The 27545-nt window shown below is 38.7% G+C and overlaps 1 protein-coding gene across 1 annotated transcript; it reads left to right on the plus strand.

Annotated features, from left to right (window-relative positions):
• Positions 1 to 5982: 5982 nt before the first annotated feature.
• Positions 5983 to 22299, plus strand: KRT79 (keratin 79). Its single transcript, XM_051963373.1, has 9 exons — positions 5983 to 6628; positions 12169 to 12386; positions 13216 to 13276; positions 13377 to 13472; positions 17289 to 17453; positions 17789 to 17914; positions 18362 to 18582; positions 20466 to 20500; positions 21348 to 22299. Exons 1-9 carry the CDS (start codon positions 6155 to 6157, stop codon positions 21557 to 21559), a joined length of 1608 nt encoding a protein of 535 aa, XP_051819333.1. The 5' UTR covers positions 5983 to 6154; the 3' UTR covers positions 21560 to 22299.
• The last annotated feature ends 5246 nt before the right edge of the window (positions 22300 to 27545 follow it).

A 27545-nucleotide genomic window follows, 5' to 3' on the forward strand; every position in this document is an offset into this window, starting at 1 on the left:
CCTCTGGGACAGCAGCAAGAAGGGTTGAATGTTGATTTCATACGCTAGAAAGGACAGAGGATCTAGAGTTTGGAGAAAAAGAAGGTGTACACTCTAAATTAGGATAGAAGATCTAATTTGTCTTGCCTAGAGGCAGGGGGATGGACACAATCACTCAGAAGAGCCAAGGAACAATCCGGGGACTACAGAGAGGCATCCCCAGGGTGGAGTGGAATACATAGTTATAACCCCTCACTTTCTTCCACCCCAGATGAGTAACTCAGAAAGCTGACATCACTCCTTTTTTGGTACCATGGGCCTTGTTTTGGAACCAAATCTCACTCAGCTGCTTTCCTGGCCACCTACACAGCTAAGAAGATAGATAAGAAAGTCTGAGAATGTGATGGAAGCCTCCGGGGAAGGAGAAGACAGGTCAATTAGGAGTGAAGGCTCACACCCTTGAGAATCCCGGGCCAACTCTTTCCCTGAGGACTTCCTTGCTGATGGCACCCTACAGGTGGAGGAAGGTACTACTGAAAAGTCAGAGGGACTTGTCCAGGAATGTAGAAAGGATCTGGATTCTGGACTCACGTCTCCTGATGTCCAGGTCTTGACTTGTCTTATTTTCTTCCTTCCCAAACCTCACCAAGGGGGGAAGATTATTACTTGTACATTCAACAACTGAATTTGTTAATCTCAATGAAAAACACTTACTAAACACTTACTATATGGGGCAGCAAGGTGGCAGGATGAGCAGAGGGCTGGACCCAAGGGGAGGGGTCAGGAAGACCTGAATTCAAATCCAACCTCAGACCCTTACTAGTGGTGTAACTCTGGGCAAGTACTTAACTCTGTTTGCCTCCATTCCTCATATATAAAATGAGCGAGAAAAGGAAATGGCAAGCCACATTTTTACCAAGAAAACTCCAAATGGGGGTCAGGAAGAGTCAGATACAACTGAATAACGATTCAACAACAATGTACAAGTGACTGTGCAAAGCATGGGGAAAAAAGATGACAAAATAGTCCCTGACCTCAAGAAGCTAACATTTCTAAATGAGAGGAAAGGACATGTACAAAGATAAATGCAATGTAATTTTAGGAAGCAGAGAAACTTACAATATGAGAGAGGAGAGAGATAAGGAGAGACATAAAGAACATGGGGGGGGGACAGGGACATAGAGAAGGACAGGGAGAGGGGGAGAGAAAAGGGAAAGGGAGAGGGAGAAATGAGGAAAATCTCACAGGGAAAGTGGCTGAAGAGCTGAGCTTCAGAGAAAAATAAAGATTCTGAGTGGTGAAAGAAGGACATTTTAAGTATGGGGCCAACTTGTTTGCATATATAAAGTCAGGTGATAGAATGCCAAATTCAGGAAACAACCAGTAATCCAGTTTGATTGAAATGTAGAGATCATGAAACATTACATTAGTATAAAAACAAAGGTGGAAAGGTAGGTTGGAGTAAAATTGGGGAGGGCCTGAAATTTGCAGGCTCAGGAACTTGTCTTTTTTCTTAGAGGCAATTGGGAGTCGATGATAATTTTTGAGCAGGAGAGTAAATTGTTCGGGCAATGCCGTGGGAAGATGATTTTGACAGTTGGACAATGAGTTATTCATCCTCTGTCATTACAATTCCTGCAGCTTGACCAGTGGGGCCGCTACACAATCAAATACTCTGGGGAAGAGGATTCCAGTTTTTTTTTTTTTTTTTTTTGCTAGTAGTTTGCCTTGTTTCACACACTTTAATCTTTTTTTTTTTTTCTGGGTCTTGATTTTATCTTTTGTAAAAGAAGAGAGGTGGACTAGAGGATCTCCAAGATGTCTTCTAGTTCAAAGTTTTATGATTTGTGGGGAAAAAAAATAATTTACCAATTTCCCCACTGTCTCCAGCTAGTTAGTTGGTCAATAAATATTTATTAGACACCTACTATGTACCAGGTGCTATGTTAAATGATAGTATATAGAATTAAATATTATTATTATTATTATTATTAGAGGCATTCTGGGTTAAATGACTTTCCCAGGGTCACATAGCTAGGCAGTATCTGAGGTCAAATTTGAACTCAGACCTTTCCTAACTTCAGTACTGGTATCCAATCTACTGCCCCTGGGGATATGAAGAAAGACAAAAAACAAAAAACAAAAAACTCTTCCCTCAATGAGTTAAGAGTTTAATGGGGAAGGAGGGAGAATGGAACAACATGAAAATAATTATGCACAAACAAGTATAAAAGATAAACTGGAGATAATTAATGGAGAGAAGACAATGGAATTAAGGGTCATTGAGGAAATCTCATACAAATTGGGATTTTTAATTGAGATTTGCAGAAGACCAGGGAAGCTAGGCCATAGAGATGAGGAGGTATGTGCGGTATGGGGGACAGCAGGTGAAAATATCTAGAGTTTGGATATGGACTATTGCCAAAGAGGTGGGTGTTACTAGATCACAGAGTACATGGGGGATGGACAGAGTCAAATAAGGTAAGAAGACTATAGAAGGAGTCAGACTGTGAAAAGTTTTGGGCGCCAAACAGAGGATTTTCTACATGATAGCTAAATAAGGGACAATTCCATATCCTCCTTCCTCAATTTTCTCTTTCTTTTTTTCTTCTTCTTCCTACTCCTTTATTTGGGAAGATAAAGCACAGGGTAGTAGGAATCTCTTTTTCTGGAAAGAAAAGCACTGGGATGTGGTGAGAAACATTGCATTAAGCGTCTGAGCAAATTTCTAGGAGGTTGGCACAATGTCTGCTAAGTTCTCTCCTCACTCCAACAGTCTCATTCACTAAGGCAGTGCTTAATTCCAGTCTCTTACAAGGAACAGAGAAAAAGATTTCCTTTGCCAAGGACCTTGACAAGGTTCTGGTTGAATCAGAAAAAAGAGGAAGGAAAGCCGCAATTTTCTCCCAGCCTTTTGACATCTTCTAGTGTTGGTCCAGCCCAGATTTGTACCTGACCTTACAGTGTTGGATACTGGAATTTCCTAGGTCCTCTATACATTCACATGGCTCAGTGCCATGTCTCACACATGTCTTCTGACTAAGGAGGGAATATATAGACATGCCTTTTCTTTTTTTTTTTTTTTCTTCTTTTTTATTGTTGAACATATTGTTGAACTTTAAAGGAATAAAATAATACATTTTTAATGGTCTTTTGAATATCATTGAAATATTAACCCTGGCTTTTATAAAAATCATCCCATTAATCGAAACACAGCAAAGTAGTGCTAACAACAAACCTAGGAAGTTTAGGCATGCCTTTTCTAGGCCTCAAGCTTCATTGAACGTTTCTCTTCCCTGAAATTTCTTCTTCTTCTTCTTCCTCAAAGCTTCTATTTCTTTTTTCATGTTTCTTTGTTTCTTTCTTCTTCTCTTCTTCTTGTTTTAATTTTTTATTGTTTTATTTTTTCCGGTTATGCAGGTATATTAACTTTTTAAATACACATTTTTTATGAATTATGTTGAGAGAGAAAAATCAGAAAAAAAGAAGTGAACATAGTTATGTGTTGATTTACATTCAATCTCCATAGTTTTCTTTCTGGATGCAGATGTTGTTTTCTATACAAAGTTTATTAAGATTGCCTTGGTTCTTCTTCTCCTCCTTCTCCTCCTCCTCCTCTTCCTCCTCCTCCTCCTCCTCATCTTCCTCCTCTTCCTCCTCCTTCTCTTCTTCCTTCTCCTCCTCCTCCTCTCCTCCTCCTCCTCCTCTTCCTCCTTCTTCTTCTTTTTCTCTTCCTCCTCCTTCTTCTTCTCCTTCTTTTCCTCCTCCTCTTCTTCTTTGTCTTCCTCTTCCTCCTCCTCCTCTCCTCCTCCTCCTCTTCTTTTTCTTCCTCCTCCTCCTCCTCCTCCTCCTCCTCCTCCTCTTCTTTCTCTTCCTCCTCCTCCTCCTCTTTTCTTCTCCTTCTCCTTCCCCTTTCTTCTTCCAGACTGTACTCTAGACCATTCCCCTTAGAATATTTTCCTAGAAAAAATCATATTCTTCTGAACTCTGCCTAGATGCTTTTTGATTCTGTCATCCTTATACAAGTTTTATTTCTCTCTTTAGACTGGGAGCTTCCTGAAAGCAGGGTCAATGTTTTCTCCTTCATCTGTACTATTTCCTAGCTGTTCTGTCCTGCTCCACCAGACAAATACCAGACAAATGGAAGACCAGACTGATACTCTTTGTATTCTAATGCAATAGATAGAATACTGGACCTGGAATTAGGAAGACCTGCGTTCAAATCTTGCTTTTGAAACTTATTAACTAGGAGAAAGTGTTAAACCCTGGACAAGCCACTTTCTGCCTTAGTTACCTCAGCTGTAAAATGGGGATAATCTTCCAGGGCTATTGTAAGGATAAAATAAGAGCCTTCCTAATTCTAAATGCTATATAAATGCTAGTGATTACTATGATAAATAGGTAGCCAGGTGGTTCAGAGAATAGAATGTGAGGCTTTGAGTCATAAAGGCTCATCTTCCTAGTTCAAATATAGTCTCAGACATTTTCTAGTTGTGTATCCTGGGCACTTAACCTTGTTTGCCTCAGTTTCTTCATTTATAAAACAAATTGGAGAAAGAAATGGCAAACCACTCCAATATTGTTGCTAAGAAAACCCAAGATAGGGTCATAAAGAGCTGGACGTGTCTGAGAGAAATAAATAACAATGACAAATTATTATTGTTATTACCTTCTAGTGCCCTGAAGACTAGAAGTCAGGACTGGGAGTGACCTTCATGGCCATCTGGTGCAGTTTACCTCTTAAAAGGAATTTCTTCTATAATGTCTCAAGTAGTCTTACCTGTGTTGGAGAACTCGCTGTCTTTAAGGACAGCCAATTCATTGGGAGGAGGGTTTGCAAGGGGAGGACTAGCAATAGTGATGTACACATATACACATGAATGTAATGCATAATCAACACACACATGAACATACATTCACATATATATGTTTACATACATACATTCATATATACATGTATATACATTCATCTATGCATCTAGAATGCATATACATATATATATATATATATATTTAGAGAGAGAGAGACAGATAGACAGACAGATAGAGACAAAGACAGAGAAATAGAGACACAGAGAGAGAGAAATAGGGAGAGTCATTGAACTACTTTAAAGAATGTACAGGAGAGAATGAAACATACTAAAAAAAAGCAAGTGGTACAAAATATAAACTCATATTTTTTTATTTTAGTCCTCTATTTGTGTTCTACTGTGTATACCAAAATTCTCTCCTCTCCTCTCCTGTCTCTTAGTTAAGTTCAAAATTCAAAACATTAAAAAAAGAAGTTATTTCTTATAACAAGCTGAAATTTGTCCCATTGCAACTTTGACTCAATTTATTTAGTACAGTTCCAACATTTAAAGATCTGTTACATGTTAAGTTCTGAGCTGGGCACTTGTTTGCTGTTGTCTGAGGCTAAGAACCAAAATAACCCTTCTTCTGTAAGACAATGAACCCACAGGCATTTATTCAGTTTTTGCCATAATGCTAGGTGCCATGTTAGGTGTTGGACACAAACAAAGACTGAATGGTTCCCATCTTCCAGTAACTTACATACTTGAAGGTGACAGTCCTGGTTCCCCTGAATCTGACTGGAGAGAAGAGATACTGTTTGGGTGCTGGGAGGGTGGGACTGGAGCAGACTCGGGCATCCAATCTTCTCCAGCTCCATTACCCAACTTAATTTACCACCTGCACTGCCCTAGGGCTTACAACAGGGCTGTGGAACAAACCCCACAGAACAGACAGAGCTCCATTGACAGTAGTCTGGGCTGGGGCACAGGAATCCAAGTCTGTCACCAGGGTGTTGGGGGAGGGAAAGGAGAAACTAGTGGGAACTCAGTATCTTATTCCAAGTTAGGAAATGTGTAGGGGTTCGGGTGGAGGTGGGGGTGGGAGAAAAAGCGTCCTCCCCAGCTCAGATAGCGATTAATCCTGGCTCCTCCTCGGGAGAGGAGATAACACTGAGGGAGGTGTAGGGGATGGGGGTGGATACCCAGACCCACAGTTGCCCCTCCCTCTCTCTCCTCCTTGGGCAATGGGGCAGGAGTGTCTGTGGGAGCCATGAGAGCCACCTTTCCTGGGAGCAGATAAAAGGACCATCTCCTTGTCTCCTGGGATCTTCACTACCTTTTCAGCTTGAGTCTAACTATACTCATCTTCCTTCCCAGCATCCATGAAGGCCTCCATGTCTCGCCAGACCTATAGCACCAAAGGGGGCTTCAGCTCTTGCTCAGCCTCTGGCAGCCGTGGTATGGATGGTGCTCGCACCCACACCAGCTTCAGCTCCGTGACGATGTCCAGGGGAGGAAGCAGGCTTGGGGGTGCTGCCTGTGGCGGCCCCAAGACCAGCTTTAGCAGCCACAGCCTCTATAATTTGGGTGCTAACAGGAGCATCTCTGGCAGTGTGGTTCAGAGGGCATCCCAAGGGAGGTCCTTTGGGGGAGCTGGTAGCTTTTTAGGTTTGGGTACCATGAGGTCAAACTTTGGGGCCTCCTGCCCTGCTGGAGGCATCCAGGAGGTGACTGTCAACCAAAGCTTGCTGACTCCTCTTAATGTGGAGATTGATCCCGAGATTCAGAGGGTGAGGATACAAGAGCGGGAGCAGATCAAGACCCTCAACAATAAGTTTGCTTCTTTCATTGATAAGGTGAGCTGGGGAGGGTGGGATGAAGGGGTTGAGAATCATGTGTGGAATTTTGTCTAAGCCTATTATAAAGCAGGTTCTAGACATGAAATGGGACTGGCCCCTACACTGACCCAGGTCTACCTGGGTCTTCTTCCTGTGGGACTCATTCAACTGCTATTGGCCAGAACTGTTGTCATCTCTTTTGTGGAGTTAGGGAAAGAACATTTGATTCAGGAGTTCTTGGATTCAAATCCTGGAAGTGCAAATTGCTTTATTTCTCAGTCTTCTTGTCTGTAAAAGGGAGATGGTGACAATATTTCCACTAACAGTCCACTAATAGTCATGGTTGTTGTGAGGGAATGTTCCAAGTGTCAGGTTTAGATAGTCACAGAGCAGCTCTCAACTATCTTCAAATATCTGAGGAGCTGACATTTAGGAAGGGGCATTAATTGGTCATGTTCCACCTGGTCCCAGAAAGCAGCACTCAGATCAATGGGTGAGTAGTGGAGAGAATCACAACTCAGCTTGGGAAATCTTCTAAATTAGAACTGTCCAACAGCTGGTGACTTCCCTAAAAGGTCTTCAGGTAAAAGTTGAATGACCACTTGCTGGAGGCTGATGTAGAAGGTCAAGTTCAGTTTAGAGTAGGGGCCTTCAGAGGTCCCCTCCAAAATGAAGCATCAGTGAAATTTTTATTGTGGAAAGGTAATGTTCCAAAGGATGATGGGTTTCGTATTTCTTGTCTTCTCGATGAGTGGAGGAGGGACTGAAGAGAATTCATAATTGAAAATTAATTTTAAAAAATGGAAAAACAATGCCCCAAGGACCTATTTTGACCATGGAAAGTCTTAGTGATTGATCACGTCTTCTTTAGGTTTGTTAAACTGTCAGTTGACAAGTATTAAGTGTGTGTCTGGCACTGTACCTTTGTATTTGGAGATATAAAGAAAGATAAAACCGTGGTTCTTGCTTTCAAGTCCATTCTAATGGGGGAGATAACATGTATACAACTATGTATACCTAACATCTAGTTATCATATTGTGTATATGTATATGTATATATAGAGTATACATAAAAATATATAGTATATATGTTATATATAGTATATACATATATGTATATAATATATATTTTTCTCTTTATATACATTTATATAAGATATTATATAAAGGATAAATAATCTCAAGGGGAAAGTATTGAAGCAGGGGTGGAAGCCTGGGGTGGAGTAGGTTGAGTCTGGAAGGAAGCTAAGGAAATCAGGAGGCAGAGGTGAAAGGGTAAAGCATTTCAGGTTGGAATATTTTTCCTGTATTCCCATTTACCTACTCTTGACAGAGCCCTGGAAATAGTAACTGTGCTCAAACAATGTAAAGAAATGAAAATTAGTGGGTAGAACTGAACTGGAGAGGATCTTTAGTCTAGATCCAGGGTATCACCAAATGTTCTAGCATGGTTATAAAATTAGTACCAGGATAGTACCAGGATAGACAGTGCAGTGAGAAAGATTCTCTAATCTTAGAATATCTTTAAATTGGGTGCTTAATAGTAAGGACAAGGAAGAAGGTGAAACCTCCAGGGGATAGAAAGCTTAGCATGGTTTGGGGCAGAGGTATTGATGAAATAATTTTTTGCCTAGGCAGGGATTCTAAGTTTTGAGGATTTGGAGATACTATTATTCTTTAATAACAGATAAATCTTGTTTAATTTATTATAGTATGTGGACTTTCTTTTTTGTTATATATGTTCCATTAATCTACAGAATGATAATTTCCATATGACTCTTTTAATGTTTAGGAAATGCTTGGGAAAGCATTATTATTCCCATTTTACAGATGAGGAAACTGAGGCACACAAACTGGGGTATGATTAGCCCAAGACTACACATCCAGTAAATGGCAGAACTAGAGATTGAGCAGAGATTTCTCAAATCCAAGTCCAATACTCTATGTACTCTCATTATTCCTATTGTTACAATGATGACACATCACTGTACTATCAACATTACATTTCAAAGGATTTAGCACTGGAAATAAATTCACAGGTCACCTGGTTCAACCTGCACATTTTGCAAATGAGGAAGCTGAAGCCAGAGATGTCATGTGACTGATTAACCCATATACAATGGCCATGTCAGTAGTAGGGCTGAGATCTCAATCCAACTCAACCTTGGTAGGGTAAGATCCCTACCAACTTTTCCCATTTTGCAGATGGGGGCACTTAGCCCCAGGAAGGCTTTAGATTCTCACCAAAGTTGGGGATTTAGGACCCTTGGGGCTGGGAACTATTATCTTGCTTTTCAGAAGGGTTTCCAAGGGACAGTAAGAACAATCATGAGAAAATCAGATGGAAGACCAGAGAAAGGCTTGTCTCACCTCCAGATTCTCTCATTTCTTTTCCTTCCCCATTCCATTTGGCCTTGGGATATAAACACTCATAAAGAGAAGGGGATGGAATTACTCTGTGCTCTTGTTCACCATTCTAAATCTGCCTTCCAAGCCTTGGAAGGCTTTCTCTCTCACCTTCCCCAGTCACATCTCTCTCAAGTGCTGGATCACATGCCTCATCTGAGATGATGTTGATATCTTATCATATGGAAGGAAAGAGGTCTAGACTTGGGATTGGGAGATACAGATTTTATACCCAGACATTTTGCTACTTGGACTAGCTCCTTCACTACTCTGTGACTCAGTTTCTACAGTTGTAAAATGGGAATAGTAATATTTCTACTAACTCCCTTCCAGGATTGCCATAAAAAAAGGACTTTGTGAGTCTGAAGGTCAGCCGTCATTATTTATATGATACTTGGGTATTTTCACGTCTATTATCTTTTCTAACCTTGGAAATAGCAGGAACTATTGTAGTCATTTTACTGATGGGGAAACTAAGTCTCAGAGAGGTCAAGTGATTAGCTATTCAGTGAGCTCAATTTTCCTGATTGGGGTTATTATATATATTATATATTAACATATATATTATACATGTTATATAATTATATATATGTGCTTCTATTTATAGCACAATGCCTCTGAGGTCACTGGGGATTTTTGGTTATTCCTCTGGTCAACTGGCATTTCTCCCTCTGTGCCTTCTCCCTTGCCTCATGATAGGTGCCGAGACTGACATGATGATGTTCCATGGCTAGTGCCCCAATACCTCCTTGGCTTTCTTTGCCTATCACCAGGAGAGATTTTATGGTTCTGTACAGGTGGCGGCCTCAGGGTACAGAAGAAAGGTGAAATCATGAAGCAAGTCTTTCTTACCCTCTCCCTTAGTGACTCTTGACTCCAGTGAGATTGCTCTAGTCGAAGGTCATACAAGAAATTCTCCAGTTTCTTCGGCAGAACTGGGCACCATTTGAATGACATACAAAGGAGAGAAGTGTCCAGCTCTCAATCAACAATTCTTCCAGAGCAGTTTCCAAGAAAGCACATTAGGGCCTCCCATCAGAAAAAAATTCTAACTCTTTCTCTAGTCTCAAGTGTAAACTGCTTCTATTGAATCATAGTAGGGAAGATCATGGTAGGTATTCAATATAAATGTGGATCTGAGTCTTGTTTGTTAATTGTATGATTCTGGGCAAGTCCTATAATGTTTATGAGCCTCAGTTTCCTCATGTGAAAACTTTTGATAATCACACTCATAATACGTGCCTCTGATGGGTAAACTTCAATTGCCATGAAAATATGAATTGCTGTTGTTATTGCTAGATCAGGTTATAGACAGATCTCTATAATGAGATGGGACAGGGGAATGATGGGAAGTTTAGGTCTCTTCCCACTGCTGAATATAAGCGCTCAAGCCCTTTCTTTCTTCATGTGGCAAATGGAAAGAGCATTGGCATTGGGAGCAGAAAAACTGGATCATGGGTCTCTTATTTACTAGCTGTGTGATCTTGGATATCATTGCATTTCCTGGGCCTCTGTTTTAGTCTTTGGAAAATGGAGGTTTTGGATCATAGTTTATCCTCTCAATAGAGTTATCCCTTCCACATCACAACTTTTCCCATCATGGGTTTGATGGGGTCAGAATAGCAATTTCTAGTTTGAAATACACATGTATTTCATATAGGTCCTTGATTGAGAGTTGGACGCTTCTATCCTTTGTGAAGTCTTTCAAATTTTCAAAATTTCAATTTTGCCTAAACAATTAGAGAATTTCTTGTAGGAGCTTCAACTAGAGCAATCTCATTGGAGTCAAGAGTCTCTAAGGGAGAGGATATCTTTATTTAGGAAAAGAGGTTACAGACGAAATGAAGAGGTAAATATGAAATAGATTTAGGAGAGCAATAAATTTGAGAAATCATAATTGTAAAGAATATCATAAAAATAGTATAATAAGAGATTTGGTTACAGTTCAATCAACCTGAAGAAATCAAGTCAGGCATTTATTGCAGATTACAAAGGGGTGCTATTTTATTTACATGAAAATAGCTTCACATGCCAAAACAATTACAATGCAGAGTCATAAATGATTGAGCAATTTACATTTCAGGGTATACAGCTTTTGAGGTTTCAGGGAAGCAGAGGCAGGATCTATGCCGTAAGGGGAGGAACCAGGGAGGAGTGATAGCTCAGAGGGAGGGATCAAGGAGGACCCAGGTGGAATCCACCTGGCAGACCATGATCCAGACCTGTCTAAAGATGTGCTTATCAAGATCTCTGAGGTTGGAAGGTTAGATAGTGGAAGCTTATAAAGAATTCCATCCTTCCATCACACATTTGCTCATTTTTGGATCCTGATTGATTCAGATTGAATGCAAATAGCAATCATTTCTGCTTTGGCCAGAAAAGTTGAGAGTCTTTCCCCTCCCAGATTTATTTATTTAGATTATTTTTTTCTTTTTTTGATTAGATTAAAGAAGAGATTCTTTGCCTCAATTGCTACCTAGCCTTAATCACTGAATGGGGAGCTCTCAGTCAAAGGGATACCTGTTGAAGATTTTAACCTTAAAAAGGTCAAGATCTCCCATTGCATCTAGGGCCATTTACAATTGTCTTAATCTATATTTAGTCATTGGACCCAGATGGCTCTGGAGAGAGAAGTGAGACAGGTGACCTTACTTTTTCCTCCCTTAAATCCAATTCATTTGTATGTCATGGCATCACCTACTTGATATCAGGGTCTTCTTTGAGAATGAAAGACAAAAAACAGAAACAACAATCTATATAAACAGAATGGTATGGAACTTGGTTATGGCCGATAACTGGTCATCTTCCTGTAAGTTCATTTCAAAGTCCACACAAAACCCACAAAGTAGGTTGGTATAAGACATTAAAGAGGAGTTTTTGATAGTTTTGCTCTCAAAGAGCAGCAGATGATGCAGAAAAAGTTTAGAAATTCAGAAATGCATAAAACATATAATATTGTATAATAACAACACATTTTATACCATACCATAATAATTTTTAATTTAATACCATAATGATTCAGACTTCTTCTCTGGTACAAGGGGAAAGCCAAAAAATTTTAATGTGAATTTTTCAGATTGTGGAAGGGGGGTACCACATCCCAATCCAGGGAATGTGAAAGGTTTTACTGTACTGTGATTCCATAACTCCAGGTACGGTTTTTGGAGCAGCAGAACAAGGTGTTGGAGACCAAGTGGGCCCTGCTTCAGGAGCAGGGCCAGAATACCAAGAGTCCTGAGAATTTGGAGCCATTGTGTGAAGCACATATCAACAAACTTATGAGATACCTGGATATGCTCAATAATGAGAAGGAGAAGATGAAAGCTGAACTGAGTAATGTGCAAGACCAGGTGGATAACTTTAAAGACAGGTGAGGGAAGGAGGAAAGTGGTGGGGCCAATTTGGAGGTGGAAGGGTAGGGTTGGGATGGAGCATCTTTAGAAAGACAAATCAAGGACAGACTATTTAGGATGTTAGGACACCATAGTCTCTTTTGTCTCTGGAGAAACATAAATATAACTCTTTCCCTCTTCCCCTTGGCTCTCAGACACAGACATCATTGACCTCTGAATAATAATTCTCTATATTTTCTTTATGTCTTCATTTATTCATAGTTTTGAAAATGTTTATTTTTTTCTTCATACAAGGAGCCTTTTCTACAACAGCTGACATTTTTTCCTCCTTCTCCTGCTTTTCTTTTATATCTTAAATGCTTAGTACCTTTTTTTAAGTTCCTAAGAAATGCTTATTGATTTGCATTGATTTGTTTTTATGTACTTCCACAGATATTATTAGGATTCTGAAAAGGAGTTCTTTAGGGAGACACCTCTCTTACAAAAGCCACAATCTCTGTTTTGAAGGTTTATCCCTTTTCCATTGGCTTAATAAGTATTCTTCAAATAGTTTGGAGGATGTGCTGTTAGCAAGTTCTAAGCCAGGGTTCACATTGTTTAAACTTTATTATTCCTATATAGCCCCCTTCTACCTATGCTAAAGTATCTGACCTCCAAAGGAGGGAATATATGAATAAATGTAATACTTCCATATAATTCACCACTTAGCAGGAAATTGCTTCTCCTTTTGGGTGATAGTGAAGATTGTCTGGGGAGAGGGTCTTCAGGACTCTGGTTCACCTAGTGGGTCCTCAAAGAGAATGAGGCACAAGATCAAGCCTGAATTCAGGTTGCATTTTGTCACAGATTTGAAGAAGAAATCCACAAGCGAACAGAAGCAGAGAATGAGTATGTTGTTCTCAAGAAGGTGAGTAGAACAAGCATTTCTATGGTATTCAGAATACCCCCTAATGGGATGTTGGCTTCCAGAAACTTTGTCCCTTAATGTTATTCTTTTTTGCCATTAGGAAGTTGATCATGATTACTCAGTTAGGGAGAATCTCAAGGCCAACGTCTTCATTCTGAGGGAGAATATGGACTTCCTTATGAATTTCTTTGATGCGGTAAGACAACCCAGGGAATATGACATATGGGCAACATTCTTGCATGCATTATTGAAAAGTTTCTAAATATATTCTGTTCTGGATTGACTCAACCAGTTCCAACTGGATCTTCACAGAAAAAGAATGGGCATTGACTTAATTCTTACCTATGGCTCATCCTAATTAATTTGTAACAGGGTAAGAGAAGAATGCAGAAAACAAATAGGGTCCAGAATATTTTGGGTGAGAGGGAAAGGGGAAACATAGACTGAAAATAGAAATTTACAGCCTATATGAAATTAGAGAATTCATTTGGGAGTCAGAGAAGAGAAGCTTAGAATGAAAACTTGAGATTTGACATGAGATCATAGAATCATATTCTCTAAAGAGTTGAAAGAAACCTTAACAGTTTTGGAATCCATATACATTCCATCCCTTTCTCAACTAAATGTAGGAATACCTCTAGGTGGTTATCTGAACTTTCAAAAAGATATATTTTTTCCACCAACTTCATGTTAAAACAATTTTTTATATTTTTAAAATTTATTTTGAGTTCTAAATTCTTTTTCCCTCTTTCCATCCCGGTTCCCCGAGAGAGCAAGCAATTTGAATTAGATTAAGCATGTAAAGTAATGCAAAATATATTTCCATATTAGTTATAGTGTGAAGAAAAACATAGACCCCCACAATCCATATCCCCCAAAACCCAATTAGTTTGATCTAAAAATTTAGACTCCATCAGTTCTTTCTGTAGGAGGAGAATATTTTTCATTATGAATCTTTTGGAATTGTCTTGAATCATTGTATTACTGAGAATAGCTAAGTCATTCACAGATAATCACTGCACAACATTACTATCTTTGTCTCTTTTCTGCTTTTTTCACTTCACTTTGCATTAGATCATGTAAGTCTTCCCAGGTTTTCCTGAAACTATTCCCCTCTTCATTTCTTATAGCACAATAACATTCCATCATAATCATGTACCACAGTTCGTTTAACTATTCCCCAATTGATGGACATCTCAGTTTTTAATTCTTTGCCATCACAGAAAGAGCTACTATAAATATTTTTGTACAAATGGGTCACTGAGTCCCAGTCTTGCCCAAGGTCATGCTGGTAGGAAGGGTCAAACTCAAGACTTCTGTTTGCAAAGTCACCATAATTTGTTCTTCTAGACGACTTTTAGATTATTTGAAGAGTGCTATAGTGTCATTCTCAAGTTTTTTATTTTTCAGAATAAACTGAAGGTTGAATCTAGAACCTTTTCTCCTATGACATAACTTCCATTCTTACTATTTACATCATGGCTCTCCTAAATGCACTAAAATTTGTAAATTTTTCTCAGTGTGACACTGATAGCATAGTGTAACTATTCACTCCTCTTACGTGGATGGTCCTTTCAGTGAAACTTGTATTGCATAAGCTCTCTTTCTCTTTCCCTCTCTTTGTCTCTTTCCCCCTCCTTCTCCCTCCATATGTCTTTCTCTCCCTTCCCCTCTCATTCTCTCTCTTTTTCTCTCTCACTGTGTTTCCTCCTCCTCCTCTTCCTCTTCCTCCTTCTCCTCCTCCTCTTCTTCCTCTTCCTCCTCCTCCTTCTTCTCCTTCTCCTTCTTCTTCTCCTTCACTTTATTCTTTTTTTCTTCTTCTTCCTCTTCTCTTTCTTCTTCTTTCTCTCTCTTCTTCTTTTTTTCTTTCTTTCATCCCTTCCTTTTTCCCTCTTCCACTTTTTTCTTTCCCCTCTCTCTTTCCTCTACTCTTCCTCCCCCTACTTTTCTTTCTTTCCCTTCCTCTCTTTCTCCCTCTACCCCTTTTCCTCTCCCACCCCCACCTTGAATATCTCTTTCTTCAGTAGCTGCATTGGCTCATATTGAGCTTGTGGTCAATTCATGGATCTTTTTCACATGAAATGCTTGAATCTAAAATGAAGGACCTCCCTTTTATTCTTGTTGAATTTTATCTCATTTATTTTCACCAGTTACTAATTTTATAAAGAGTTTTTGCTCCCAATACTGCTTTTTTTTATATTAGCAAAAGACCTCAATTAATTGATTTATAGCTAGAGAAATCTAACTATAAAAATTTAGAGGCATGAATTGATTTTTTAAAAGGTTAAAAATTTTAAAACTTTAAGGAATATTGAATGAGAATAGAAAGGATTAAACCTATAAAGTAGATCTGAATGACACCTACAAAACAAATGCAAAAAATATACTTTTATCTTTTAAAAAAGTTAATTTATTTATGTTTAGTGCACATTGCTTTATGAATCATGTTGGGCCCAATACTGATTTTATCCTATTTAGGGATCATCTTTTCTCCCTCATTTGGTAGCTCTGTCCCTGTTCTTCCCCTTTTTGGGTGAGTCATACATTCCAGAAGGTTGGCAGCCTTCTTTTAAATCCAAGTCTGTTGAAAAAAAAAACATGAAAAAGAACCAGGTCCAAACCAGAATCTTGTGACACCATTACAGTGTTTCTTCTAGGTTGGCATTGATCAGTCAATACTCTGTGAATTTAGTTCTTCATCTACCTAACTCTTAGCATAATTATCCATGCTTTTCTGCCTTATCTACAAAGAAAACAAAAGAAAATGTTATATGACTTGTAGAAATCAAGATAAAATATGCTTCTGAATTCTACCAATCTAGTAATCCTAGCAAAAGAAAACAAAACAAAATATAAACAAAAATAAAAACGAAGTTATGTTAGCACAGCTTAAAATTTTTTTATTGTTTTCAATTAACAAACATTTATTTTCTATTCTTCACCCTGTCCCCTTTCACTGGAGAAAAACAAAAACAACTCTTATAACTAATATGCATCCATAATCAAACATAACAAAATTCTAACTTTGGTCATGTCCAAAAATGATCTATCTCATTCTGCATATTTAGCCCATCACTTATCAGGCAGAATGTATTCATCAACTATTGGTTGGAATTATGAGTCATCCAATATTTATATGATTGTTTTACATTAATTGTTTTACTAGTTCCTCCTTTTTTAGTCTGCATTTTTTTCTTAGTGAACTCTACCTGGTTTCCAGTGAATATTACTTCTATTTCCACGTTTTCACAAATTATCAGCCTCAATTATTTGTTCTAGAATTTTTCAAAACAATGATGTTGCAATTATGAATCTGGAATTTTTGGGATTGACTTTTCCTTCTTTGAAGGCTGGGACATTTGTCCATCTCTAATCTTTTTTCTGTTCTTTATTTCATAATCACCATAAGTCACTGACTAATCATGTGATCACACAAATAGGTTATTTTCAAGAAATTTTTAGATTTTTAGTTTTTTTTAATACTTGGGATTTATTAATATTAATTATAAAGAATCTGAATATGAGGAAAGGTACGAAGTTTTTCAAGCTTTCAGGGAATCTAGAATCTACTTGGGGAAGTAAAACATATATGAATATAATGAGCAACTGAGAAGATAGGATGTGAAAGAAGAGGAGATCATTGACTGAGATCTGGAAGGAGCTATGTAGTCCAACTCCCTTATTTTATAGATGAAGAAACTGAGCACCTATAAGTTTAAATGGCTTATTCAAGATTATAGTTAAAACATAGATGAGTTAGAATTCAAATTGATGTCATCTTTCTCCAATCTTAAACAATAAGTTCTAGAAATCTGACTAACTTTGTGATGCTGAGCAAATTACGTCATCTACTCCAGGACTTGTTTTCCTCATCTGTAAAATGAGAGTCCTCTCATTTTTGGAACCTATGAACCTAGAAGAATACAGGTCTCCTGCTGCCCATTTTGACCTAAGGAGATGAAAGTTGGAAAGGTTGGAGGTATTCAAATAATAGCTTCTTTTGTCCCTATAGGAGCGGGAAGGGACCCAAACTCAAGTTTCCGATACCAATGTTGTCCTGTCCATGGATAACAATCGAAGCCTGGATCTGGACAGCATTATTGCTGAGGTCAAAAGCCAGTATGAGGAGATTGCCAGAAGGAGTCGAGCAGAGGCAGAATCATGGTACCAGACCAAGGTGAGTGAGTGCAAGTTTTTGGCTCAAGGCAAGGGGAAGACTAAGGCTGATTCCTCAAACTAAGGGTTAGACTGGAAATAAGAGCCCCATTCGGAGTGACTGGACACTCATGAATTAATTGAAGGCAGGGACTATTCTATTTTCCAACTTTCCATGCATATTCTGCCTGGAAAAAATGATCAAAAAGAGGTGTTAATTCTCAAGCAAATTTCTCTAGGGGGGCCCACAAAACGGATATGGCCTTTTGGCCAGTTGTATTTCTTCTGGGCATGTGGGCTATCTGGGTTTGTTGTCTATGTAACTGTCTGTGTGTCTACCACAATTTTGACTACTAGTATGAAGAGCTCCAGGTGACAGCTGGGAAGCATGGGGACCACCTTCGAGACACCAAGAATGAAATTGCTGAGCTCACCCGAGTCGTGCAGAGACTGCAGGGGGAGATTGACTCAGTAAAGAAGCAGGTGGGGATGACCTCTGTCAGGAGGTTGGGGAAGGGATGGTCCCAGAGCCATGTCCACTGCCATCCACAGTAGCTGGGGACATCTTTATGAAAAAAGTCATAGTCTGACACTTATTACTCTACTATTGGATTGGGAATGTGCTCTTAATACTCGTAAACTACCCTGGACCTGTAATATGAACCTCAGGGTTGTTTAGTTTGAAAAAGAGCACACTGAGGGGGAGCAAATGGTGAGTTCTTTAAAAAAAAGCTGGGTCCATCTGGAAGAGGCAAGTCCATGCCAGTCCAGAAATGATGAGACAGCCTTTGCTTGAATACTTCCAATAATGGGGAGCTCACACCACATTTGCTTTTCCCTCTTCTCTGATTATTTTGGGCTGGATCTGGAGGTGAGAATTTAAAGAAGGTGATGCTGGAAAGTGTTCTCTATACCTTTCCCTTTCTCCAGTGCCAGCAGCTGGAGACAGCTATTGCTGACTCAGAGCAGCGTGGGGAGATGGCTGTCAAAGATGCCCAGAAGAAACTGGGAGACCTGGAAAAGGCCCTTCACCACAGCAAGGAGGAGCTGACCAAGCTTCTGCGGGATTACCAGGAGTTGATGAACATCAAATTGGCCTTGGATATGGAGATCGCTACCTACAAGAAATTACTGGAGAGTGAGGAGAGCAGGTAACTAGATGGCCGTGATGGCTGGAGGTTGAAATAAGGGATACATGTGACATATGCAATATAGGTGAAATAATCAAATATGTACATAGGAAATAATTGAATATATGAAATATATTCAACATAATAGGAAACATAGGACATAATTGAATATATTATAAATGAGATAATCCATCATATAATAGATCAATTTATTGAATATATCATATACGAAATAACTGAACGCATAAAATATAATTGAAGCTCTTGACAATTATTTTTGTAACGGAATTCTAATCTGATGTGGGAAATATAGAGCTAAATAGTGTTGGTATACACTGTTTATGTTTTTTAGATTTATTTTATCTTGCAGCTATTATAAGTGCCAGTGAAGCTAGTTTTTTTTTTTTACCTCCTCCTATTTCCAAACAAAAGAAACCCCAAATATGAAATGATACTTTTATATAAAATTTTGTTAAGTTGTGACTGGACCCATGGTGAGGGTCAGGATTTCAAAGCCCTTAGTTTTCTGAATCTAACTGAGGGAAAGTGGTATGATCCTGAGGGAGACATTCATTTGTCTAAGCCTTAGACAGACAGACACAGGTCCAGGAGCTAGAGGACTTGAGTTTCAATCCAGCCTCAGACACTTCCTAGCTATGTGACCTTGGACAAGTTGCTTAACTCTGATTACTTCTCCCCCCAAAATAAAGAAAATGAAAGTGACCATCCTTATCCTCATGGAGTAAATATGTTGTTTCAGTCTTTGAAATATATTCCCATTTCCTAGGACTGTGTCTTGTATAGATAGAAGGTTAATATAAAATGAGGCATCTAGGCGGCATTTAATTACTAGTATTAAATAAATGTTTGTTGACTGATGATTGATAAAGTCAACTCTGTTTGCAGCTTCAGTGCCTGCTTTTGAGAACTCTTGAGTTCCTTAAGTCTAAATAAGCCTTCTTAATTTCTATCAAACTGGGGGAGTTTGGGATAGAGACCAAGTGATAAATGATTATGTTAGTCAGGAGGAAACCATCCAAGCTAAATTGAGAGAGGCTTTGTTCTCAGAAGATGGGCCACCAAGCAAAGATTATTTTTGGCCATGGTATCTCATTTAACTGTTTACTAAAGCATCTAGACACTGTAACCTGCATTTATAGTGGGAGTAGCCACACCAGAGAAAGACATTATGGTTCCTTAAACTATTGAAACATCAGGCTAACTCTGACTCATCCAGGAGATAATTACCATTGTTGAACATGGCTCTGTTGACATTTTCCTTTCTTGTGTTTACTTAATTCTCTGGCTGATTTGATCAGCTCCTCTGTTGACCTAAAAGTCTGGCTGGTAGTATAACTCAATGGGGGAAGGTCTCTGTTAGATCCCCTTAGGCTCTACTTCTCACAAACAAGTTTGCAATCAACATAATCCCCTCCCCATTTCTCCAGAAAGTATGATTCAAATAGTCAATAAACATTTATTAAGCAGCCACGATGCTCCAGGCACTGTGCTAAAAGCCAGTAAGAAGGCAGCTCTGTATTGATTGCACCTATTCACCTCATCCTTGTCTTAGTTTTAGAAGTCATGTTGGATAAGACCTCAGAACATTATGTCTCCAAAGATCACAATTTTTGTTTTGTTCCACAAAAGGATAAAAGCATAACCCAAAGCCAAAGAGAGAAGGGATTCTTAGCCTTTTTGCCATTTTGTATAATCAACATAAAGGCAATTAATATGGCTGGTCCTCTACTGAGAATCATTGCTCCTTTATTGACCTGGGAGTAAAGTTCTGGCCACTGGACAGAGCTTCCAGGGAATGGGGAAAAGGGAATGAATTTTCTTTTGGACCTTTGAACTGGCATTTCTTGGACCTGCTAAATCTGTTCTCATCTTTTCTTCTACAGAATGTCTGGAGAGTGTCCCAATGCTATTAGCATTTGTAAGTATCCTCCATGAATTCTTCTCTCCTTAATTCCATTCCTGCCCTTTGAGAAAAATAAACTAGTCTGACAGGCAGAATTCGGATATGGATCTAGTCTTATCCTGTTGCTTAGTTTTCCCCCCATGTCCCCATTCCCAAGACTTTTCCCCTTCACCTCTGCTCCTCCCCATCACCCGCAGAAATCTGTTAACATACAATCTCAGATTTTCCTCTTTTTAGATAGAATTCCTTGCAATCTGGAATCTTAAGAGTTGAAGGGCACCAAATTCTACCTGAGGCACTTCTGTTCAAAGACCTATAGTAATGGGGAGCTCACTACTTCCCGAGGCTAGCCATTTCATTCATGGACAGCTCCCTTTGTTAGGAAGTTTTTCCTTACACTACACTTAAATCTGGCCTCTTGTAATCTCTGCCTACTGGGTCTTCAGAATCTGACAATACAAGTGGAATTCCTCTTTCATGGGACCATCCTCTAAATACTTGAAGGTTGCTATTGTGTTCCTGCTAATTTTTCCCCCCCAAATTAAACCCTCTAGTTCATTGAAACATTTCTTGTAAGACATGGTCTTGATACTTCTCACTGTGATGGACACCATACTCTGGACTTCTTCCAATTTATCAGTGTCCCTTCTGAAATGTGACCAATGGAACTATATATGCTATTCTAAATTCAGGGAGAATTTCCTTGTCAAAATCTGCCTACTTTCTATTTAGTTCACTGCCTGATTTCTTTTGAATTCTCCAGATGATTTCTGTGAGATCTTCCTGCCTTTTTCACTTAGTGTGACTTTTAAAAAATTAACCTTCCTGGTTAATGTCCTAACTCTTCCTCTTTTCTTTGCAGCTGTGACGGGAAGCTCTACCACTATGTGTGGTGGGGGCGGCCAGCTGATCGGCAGTGGCAGCTTCGGGGGTGGGTTGTCCATGGGCAACAGTGGTGGAGGAGTGAAGGGGAGCTATGGATCTTATGGCAAGGCAGGCCCTAGCACTGGGGGAACCTCCATTTTGAAGAAGATGACGAGTACCACAGTCAAGTCATCCAGCAGGAGGTATTAACCATCCTGTGACAAGTCAAGCTGGTGCTGGCCATTGTTTCTTGCAAGCTTTTCTTTTCTACTTTCCCACCCTGAACCTGTCTTTCTTCCCTCGTGCCCAATCACTTAGACCTTTACAGAGCTCCCCATTCAAGAGCCCCAAATAACCAGGAAAGTCACATTTACATATGTTTGCATATGGTATCATTTGCATTTCATTTTGCATTTTATTTTGGCACAGCTAATGGAAGAAGTATTGAGCCTCTCAGTTAGGATAAGAAAGTTGAATTGGGCTGCCTGGTATAGTGGAAAGACCATGGGATTTGGATTTGAAAACTTGGGTTTAAATTTTAGTTTTGCTGTGTAATCTTGGGCGGGATGCACAAGCCTTTTAGAATTTCTTCAGTTTCCTATTTTGTAAAATGAAAGGATTTAATTGGATGTCCTCTGAAGTCCCTTTCAGTACTAGATTCTATGATTAGTGGGAGGTTAATTTCAGTTGAATTCTCAAAGCAGCTTCAGTTTACCTCATTCTCCCTACCTGTGCATGCTGAGTTTTTTTTTTTTTTTTTGTTAACATACTGGTGAAGTACACAATTTGATCATAAAGCATCAGGTATAAGGAGAGGGGGAAATCATCTGTTCTGCTCCCAACCCAAACAAAGCCAAACCTGAGTATCTCCCAGATCCATCCTTTAATCGTTCTTCCTCCCACCTCCTTTATGTTGCCTTTGATGCATCTCAATAAACAGCAACCATGTCTCTCGTTGTCTCATTATTGTCTATCTCATTGACCTAAGCTTAAATCAAGTCAATTAATTCCTTGGTAATAGAGAGGAAATAAGAGTAGAAGTGGCCGAAGACATTGAAGATGGGGCAGACTGAGTCCATGTTTAGTTTTCAACACCCAGAAAAGTCAAAATAGGAAGTGATGGGTTGGTGTGTCCTACTCCCTTTCCTCATCCCTCCAATCAGTAGCCTGTCTCCTCTGCTGAAAGACAGGTGTCCTATTTTCCCCAGGTGTGATTTTTGGTTTGAGGTCCTAATTCCAAGGGATAGGGAAGTACTTTATTTGGGATGTACTGGAGGTACCTCGGACTAGCTTGAGAGGCAATTGTTAAGTTTTCAACATGAAATAGGCAAATCACTATAAATCAGTGCTCAATTTATTGTAGTGTTGATTATTTAGATTTAGGAAAGTGATGGAGAAAATGTTAATAATGCAGATTAAACTACTTTTTTGGGGGAGAAGAGAATATCTATATTTTAATTTTTTCTCTTCATTTTTCCTTTATTTTTTAATAATAGCTTTTTATTTTTAAAATACATGCAAATATAGTTTTCAGGATTCATCCTTGCAAAACCTTGTGTTCCAAATTTTTCTCCCTCCCTTCTCCCCACACCTCTCCCCTGACAGCAAGTAATCCAATACAGCTTAAACATGTCCAATTCTTCTAAATATAGTTCCACATTTATCATACTGCACAAGAAAAATCAGATCAAAAAAGTAAAAAAAGTAAAAAAGAAAAAAGTAAACAAACAATAACAAAAGGTGAAAATACTATATTGTGATTCACATTCAGTCTCCACAGTTCTCTCTTTGAATGAAGATGGCTCTCTCCATCACAAGTCTATTGTAATTGTTTTGAATCTGTTCATTGCTGAAAATATCCAAGTCCATCACAGTTCATCACATAATATTGTTCTGTTAGCTGTACTCATTTCACTCAGCATCAGTTCCTGTAAGTCTCTCCAGGCCTTCCTGAAATCATCCTGCTGGTTGTTTCTTATAGAACAATAATATTCCATTACATTCATATACCATAACTTAATCAGCCATTCCCCAATTGATGGCATCCATTCAGGATTAAACTACATTTAAAATTATTTAATATTTTTATTTTCCCTAGTTACATTTAAAATAGTTTTTTCACAATTGTTTTAAAAATTTTGAGTTTTAGATTTTCTTCCTTATTCTCAACCCCAACCCTATTAAGAAAGCACTTGTAAAGTGACAGCATGGTTTTTTTTTTAAAGACAGAGCAGGTTATTAAACATTTACTTACATATACCTGGTGAATGACTGTCATGTCACTCTAAGGGTGAATGCCAAGTAATATATCTCATAGATGTTTTAGCAGCATTTCTTGAAGGGCATGTTTCCTTGAGCTTATCTTTCTTAGTCCTACTCCAACTGCCAATACATATGATATCAAAGCCAGGATTTCTGTGAGGTCCCAGGAGAAATATTTGGAATTGATGAAATTTGAAGCAGCTTATCAGCAAAGTCTCAGTTTTTCATGAGCATTGAGAGTTTGGAAGTGCTAGTTGGATTCGTGTGACTGGTTGGTTTTTTAGGCAGCTTTGATTCAGATACAACATAGTACTGTGGAAAGATGATTGATTCTGAATTCAGAGGTACCAGGTTCAAATTTTGCCTCTTGATATTATGATCTATGGCACTTGGTGCAATTCCCCTCTCCTCCCAATACATGCAAAGATAGTTTTCAACATTCACCCTTACAAAATCTTGAGTTTCAAATCTTTCTTTCTCCCTCCCTACTTTCTCCCTCTCTAAATAGAAAGTAATCCAAATATAGGTTAAACGTATAATTCTTCTAAACATATTTCCACATTTATCTTGCTACAAAAGAAAAATAAAATCAAAAAGAAAAAAAGCAAGAAAGAAAAAAACCAAAAATAACAAAAAGGTGAAAATATAATATATTATGTTGTGATCCACATTCAATCCTCACAGTTTGGGGAAATTTTTTTTTTTAACTTTTCCTAGGTCTCAATTTCTTCAGGGGCCAAGGGAAGGAGTTTTTTGGCCTGTGAGGCTCTTTCTAACTCCAGACTTCAGATCCTACATTTCTATGCAGGTGGACATTATCTAAGGAGGAAGAAGAGGAAGGTCAATAATAAGTTTCTTATATTTAGCTTTATTTATGATTAGATATTGATCTTGAAGGTGGCTATCCTGAAGCTCCTTTTCTTCTTTTTTTGATGAGGCAACGAGAGTTAAGTAACTTGCTCAGGGTCACACAGCTGGTAAGTGTTAAGTGTCTGAGGCCAGATTTGAATTTAGGTCCTCCTGACTTCAGGGCCAGTGCTCTGTCACTTGCACCATCTAACAGACGTGTAGATCTTTTCTTTTCTCTCTATACTCCTTTACTTGATGCCCTCTTCAGCTCTCATGGATTTAATTAACTATTCAGATAATGCCTACATCTCAACAATCAGCCCTAATCTGTCTTTTTGGTTGTAGTCCTTTTGGATGTCTCCAACTGGATGTCCTGTAACCATCTCAAACTCAACATCACAACAACAAAAACTCCTCATATTTCCCCCTAAATCCTCTTCTAAAATTCTCCAATTCTGTTCAGTACATTACCACCTCTCTAATTACTCATGTTCACAACTTCGGTATCATCCACAGCTCCCTACTTTCATTCACTCCAGTGAATTACTGGTCTTATTGTTCCTACATCCACAAAATCTCTTAACTGTCTCTACAAAGCCAATATCTTATTGACAAATAGAATAGTCTTCTAATTGATATCCCTTCCTCAAATCTCTCTCTGCTACAATCCATCCTCCATATAAGTACTGAAGTGATTTTCCTAAAGCCCTGGTCAGTGGCTTCCTCTTACTTCTAGAATTAAGTAACACAAATAGTATTAAATAATATAAATAAATATTTCTGTTTGACATCTTTTGAAACCTACTCTTAGAAGTGCACATATTTAACCTATATCAGATTGCTTACTGTCTTGGGGAGGGGGAAGATAAAAGAGGGAGAGACTAAAATTTAGAATACAAAGTTTTACAAAATGAATGTTAAAAACTATCTTTACATATATTTGGAAAAATAAAATATTATTGAAAAAAAGTCATTTGAAACCTATTCTTCCCAGTGTTTATACATTACTCCCCTTTATGTATTCTATAGCACATGCAGGTAAAAATGACTTCCTCACTGTTCCTTAGGGTCATTTCTTAGGATTTCCTTAGAATTCCTTTAATTCTATATGCAGCCTTTCTAGTTGCCCCCAGATACTTGTGCCTTAACTTCCCAAATGTACTCACTTCTAGTTTTTAAATGCTTATATATCCACTTGTTGTGTATTATAATGGAATGCAAAATTCTCCAGAACAAACTCCATTTCATTTTTTTTCTTTTTATCACCAGAATTTAGCATAGTGGTTGACATATGGTAGGCATTCAAGAAATGCTTGTTAATTGAGCCTGTTCAGTTCAGTTGCTGATAAGTATCCTGAGAATGACCTTGGGAAAACTACTATAATTTTAGGATTGGGATGGAGGTAGTGGGAGTGGGGAATATGGAGGGGAAATCTATTGAGGTTCTTGTAAAAACAACAAGGGGAAAAACCAAATAGTTAAATCTAGCTACACGAGATTATAAGATATTTATTACCCTACAAATATGGGAATGAAAGAGGATGGGGGGGATAGAGAGAATGGAATTTGGGAATGCCAGTTGAAGGATTTCTTCATTGGGAGTATATTAGATCAGGGGAAAAGTATATGTGAAGATTCAGAGGTGTAAGAGAGCAAGACTTAAATGGAAGACTGAGTTGTTTACATTCTGGAATGGGTTGTTTAAATTACGGAATCTCAAAGATGAAAGGGGCCTTAAAGGAGTTGTAATTCCAACCTCTACTGAAACATCAATGCCTGAGAAATTATCAGCTGGCTTCTACTTGGATGCCTCCAGTAATAGGCACCTCATTTGCATCTGAGGCAGATCATTACATATTTGAACAGCTCTATCAGAAAATTTCTCCAGTTGAGTCGGATTCTACCTTCCTGTAATTAGTCCTAGCACTTCCTGCACAGAGAAAACAAATCTAAGCCCTTTCCTCAGCTCTTCAGATATTGTGTCCCCACTTCTGTAGACTAAATATACCCTCTATTAACCAAATGATCAGTGTTGAGAACTTCAATCTGGGTAGGCAAAGCAAAGAGACTCATGCACTGACAGCAAGACTTTGAGGTCCCTTTGCAATTTGAGTATGACAGGGATGATGAATAGAGATTCTGGGGGTTTCTAAGCAATAGGAAAACAGACCAGTATTTCCAGAAATCCAGTCTCTGAGAGAAGAAGAGTGAGGAGGAGGAGGAGGGCAGATTAGGAGTAGGAAAACTAAAGACTAGTCCATTCTAAATGTTAAACCTTATCTATGTCCTCAAGGAGGCCATGTCCAATTGGGAATAAAGAAAGTTTGGATTTTGCCTTTAAGACTATTCTAATTATTGGAGGTGATCTTCAGAACATGTGGCTGAAGGAGACTCAATGATCCCCATCTCTAGTAATATCCTACTCTCTTAAGATTCCATTCCCAGGGAAGGCTTGGGGGACAGACATCAAGAAGGATTTTTCCAATATTTCAAGTGTATGGAGGGCAAATAGCAACACAAGAGAGCAAGAAAAGGTGGAATTATCTTAGTTCTGGCAGATGTGAAGAAAAGGTCAGATCTGCCTTTATGTAAACTGGTATGAATACTGCTTGCGGGATGATAGGAGGTGAACGGGACTTAAAAGGACTGAAATATGGAAAAAGTTTCTAAGTCATTTCCCCCAGTGACACTAATGTCTTCCCTAGACCCACAAGTTGAAATCACTTTCTATTCTGTCACCATCTTCCAATACTCAATCCCTCACCTAGTGCTGTCAATTATTCCTTTTCATTTTTTTTCTTGGATTTGTCTATTCCTTGACAGTCCCACAGCTGCTTCTTTCTCTCGATTTAATGACTCTCTTCTTCCATCTGGATGACTGCAACAGCCTCCTCCATGGGCTACCTTGCTCCAGTCTGCTCCCCTTACCCCCAAAATGCAATACATCATGCATACAAGAGAGTTTATAGAACTCTGTTTTCCTTATCTGATCCCCCAGTTCAGAAAGCTGTAAGGTTTTCTTCCTGCTCATTGTAATAAATGCACATGCCTCATTCTGGCATTCAAGGATCTTCACGAATTCTCC

The sequence above is a fragment of the Antechinus flavipes genome, chromosome 5 (genome assembly GCF_016432865.1).
Source record: "Antechinus flavipes isolate AdamAnt ecotype Samford, QLD, Australia chromosome 5, AdamAnt_v2, whole genome shotgun sequence".
Taxonomy (NCBI): Eukaryota; Metazoa; Chordata; class Mammalia; order Dasyuromorphia; family Dasyuridae; genus Antechinus; species Antechinus flavipes.

Excerpts from the sequence above, each read along its gene's own strand:
- KRT79 (XM_051963373.1), top strand. The coding sequence starts at position 6,155 with ATGAAGGCCTCCATGTCTCGCCAGACCTATAGCACCAAAGGGGGCTTC. Across the intron at positions 6,629-12,168 it reads TTGCTTCTTTCATTGATAAG|GTACGGTTTTTGGAGCAGCA; the intron begins GTGAGCTGGGGA and ends CCATAACTCCAG. Across the intron at positions 20,501-21,347 it reads TCCCAATGCTATTAGCATTT|CTGTGACGGGAAGCTCTACC; the intron begins GTAAGTATCCTC and ends TTTTCTTTGCAG.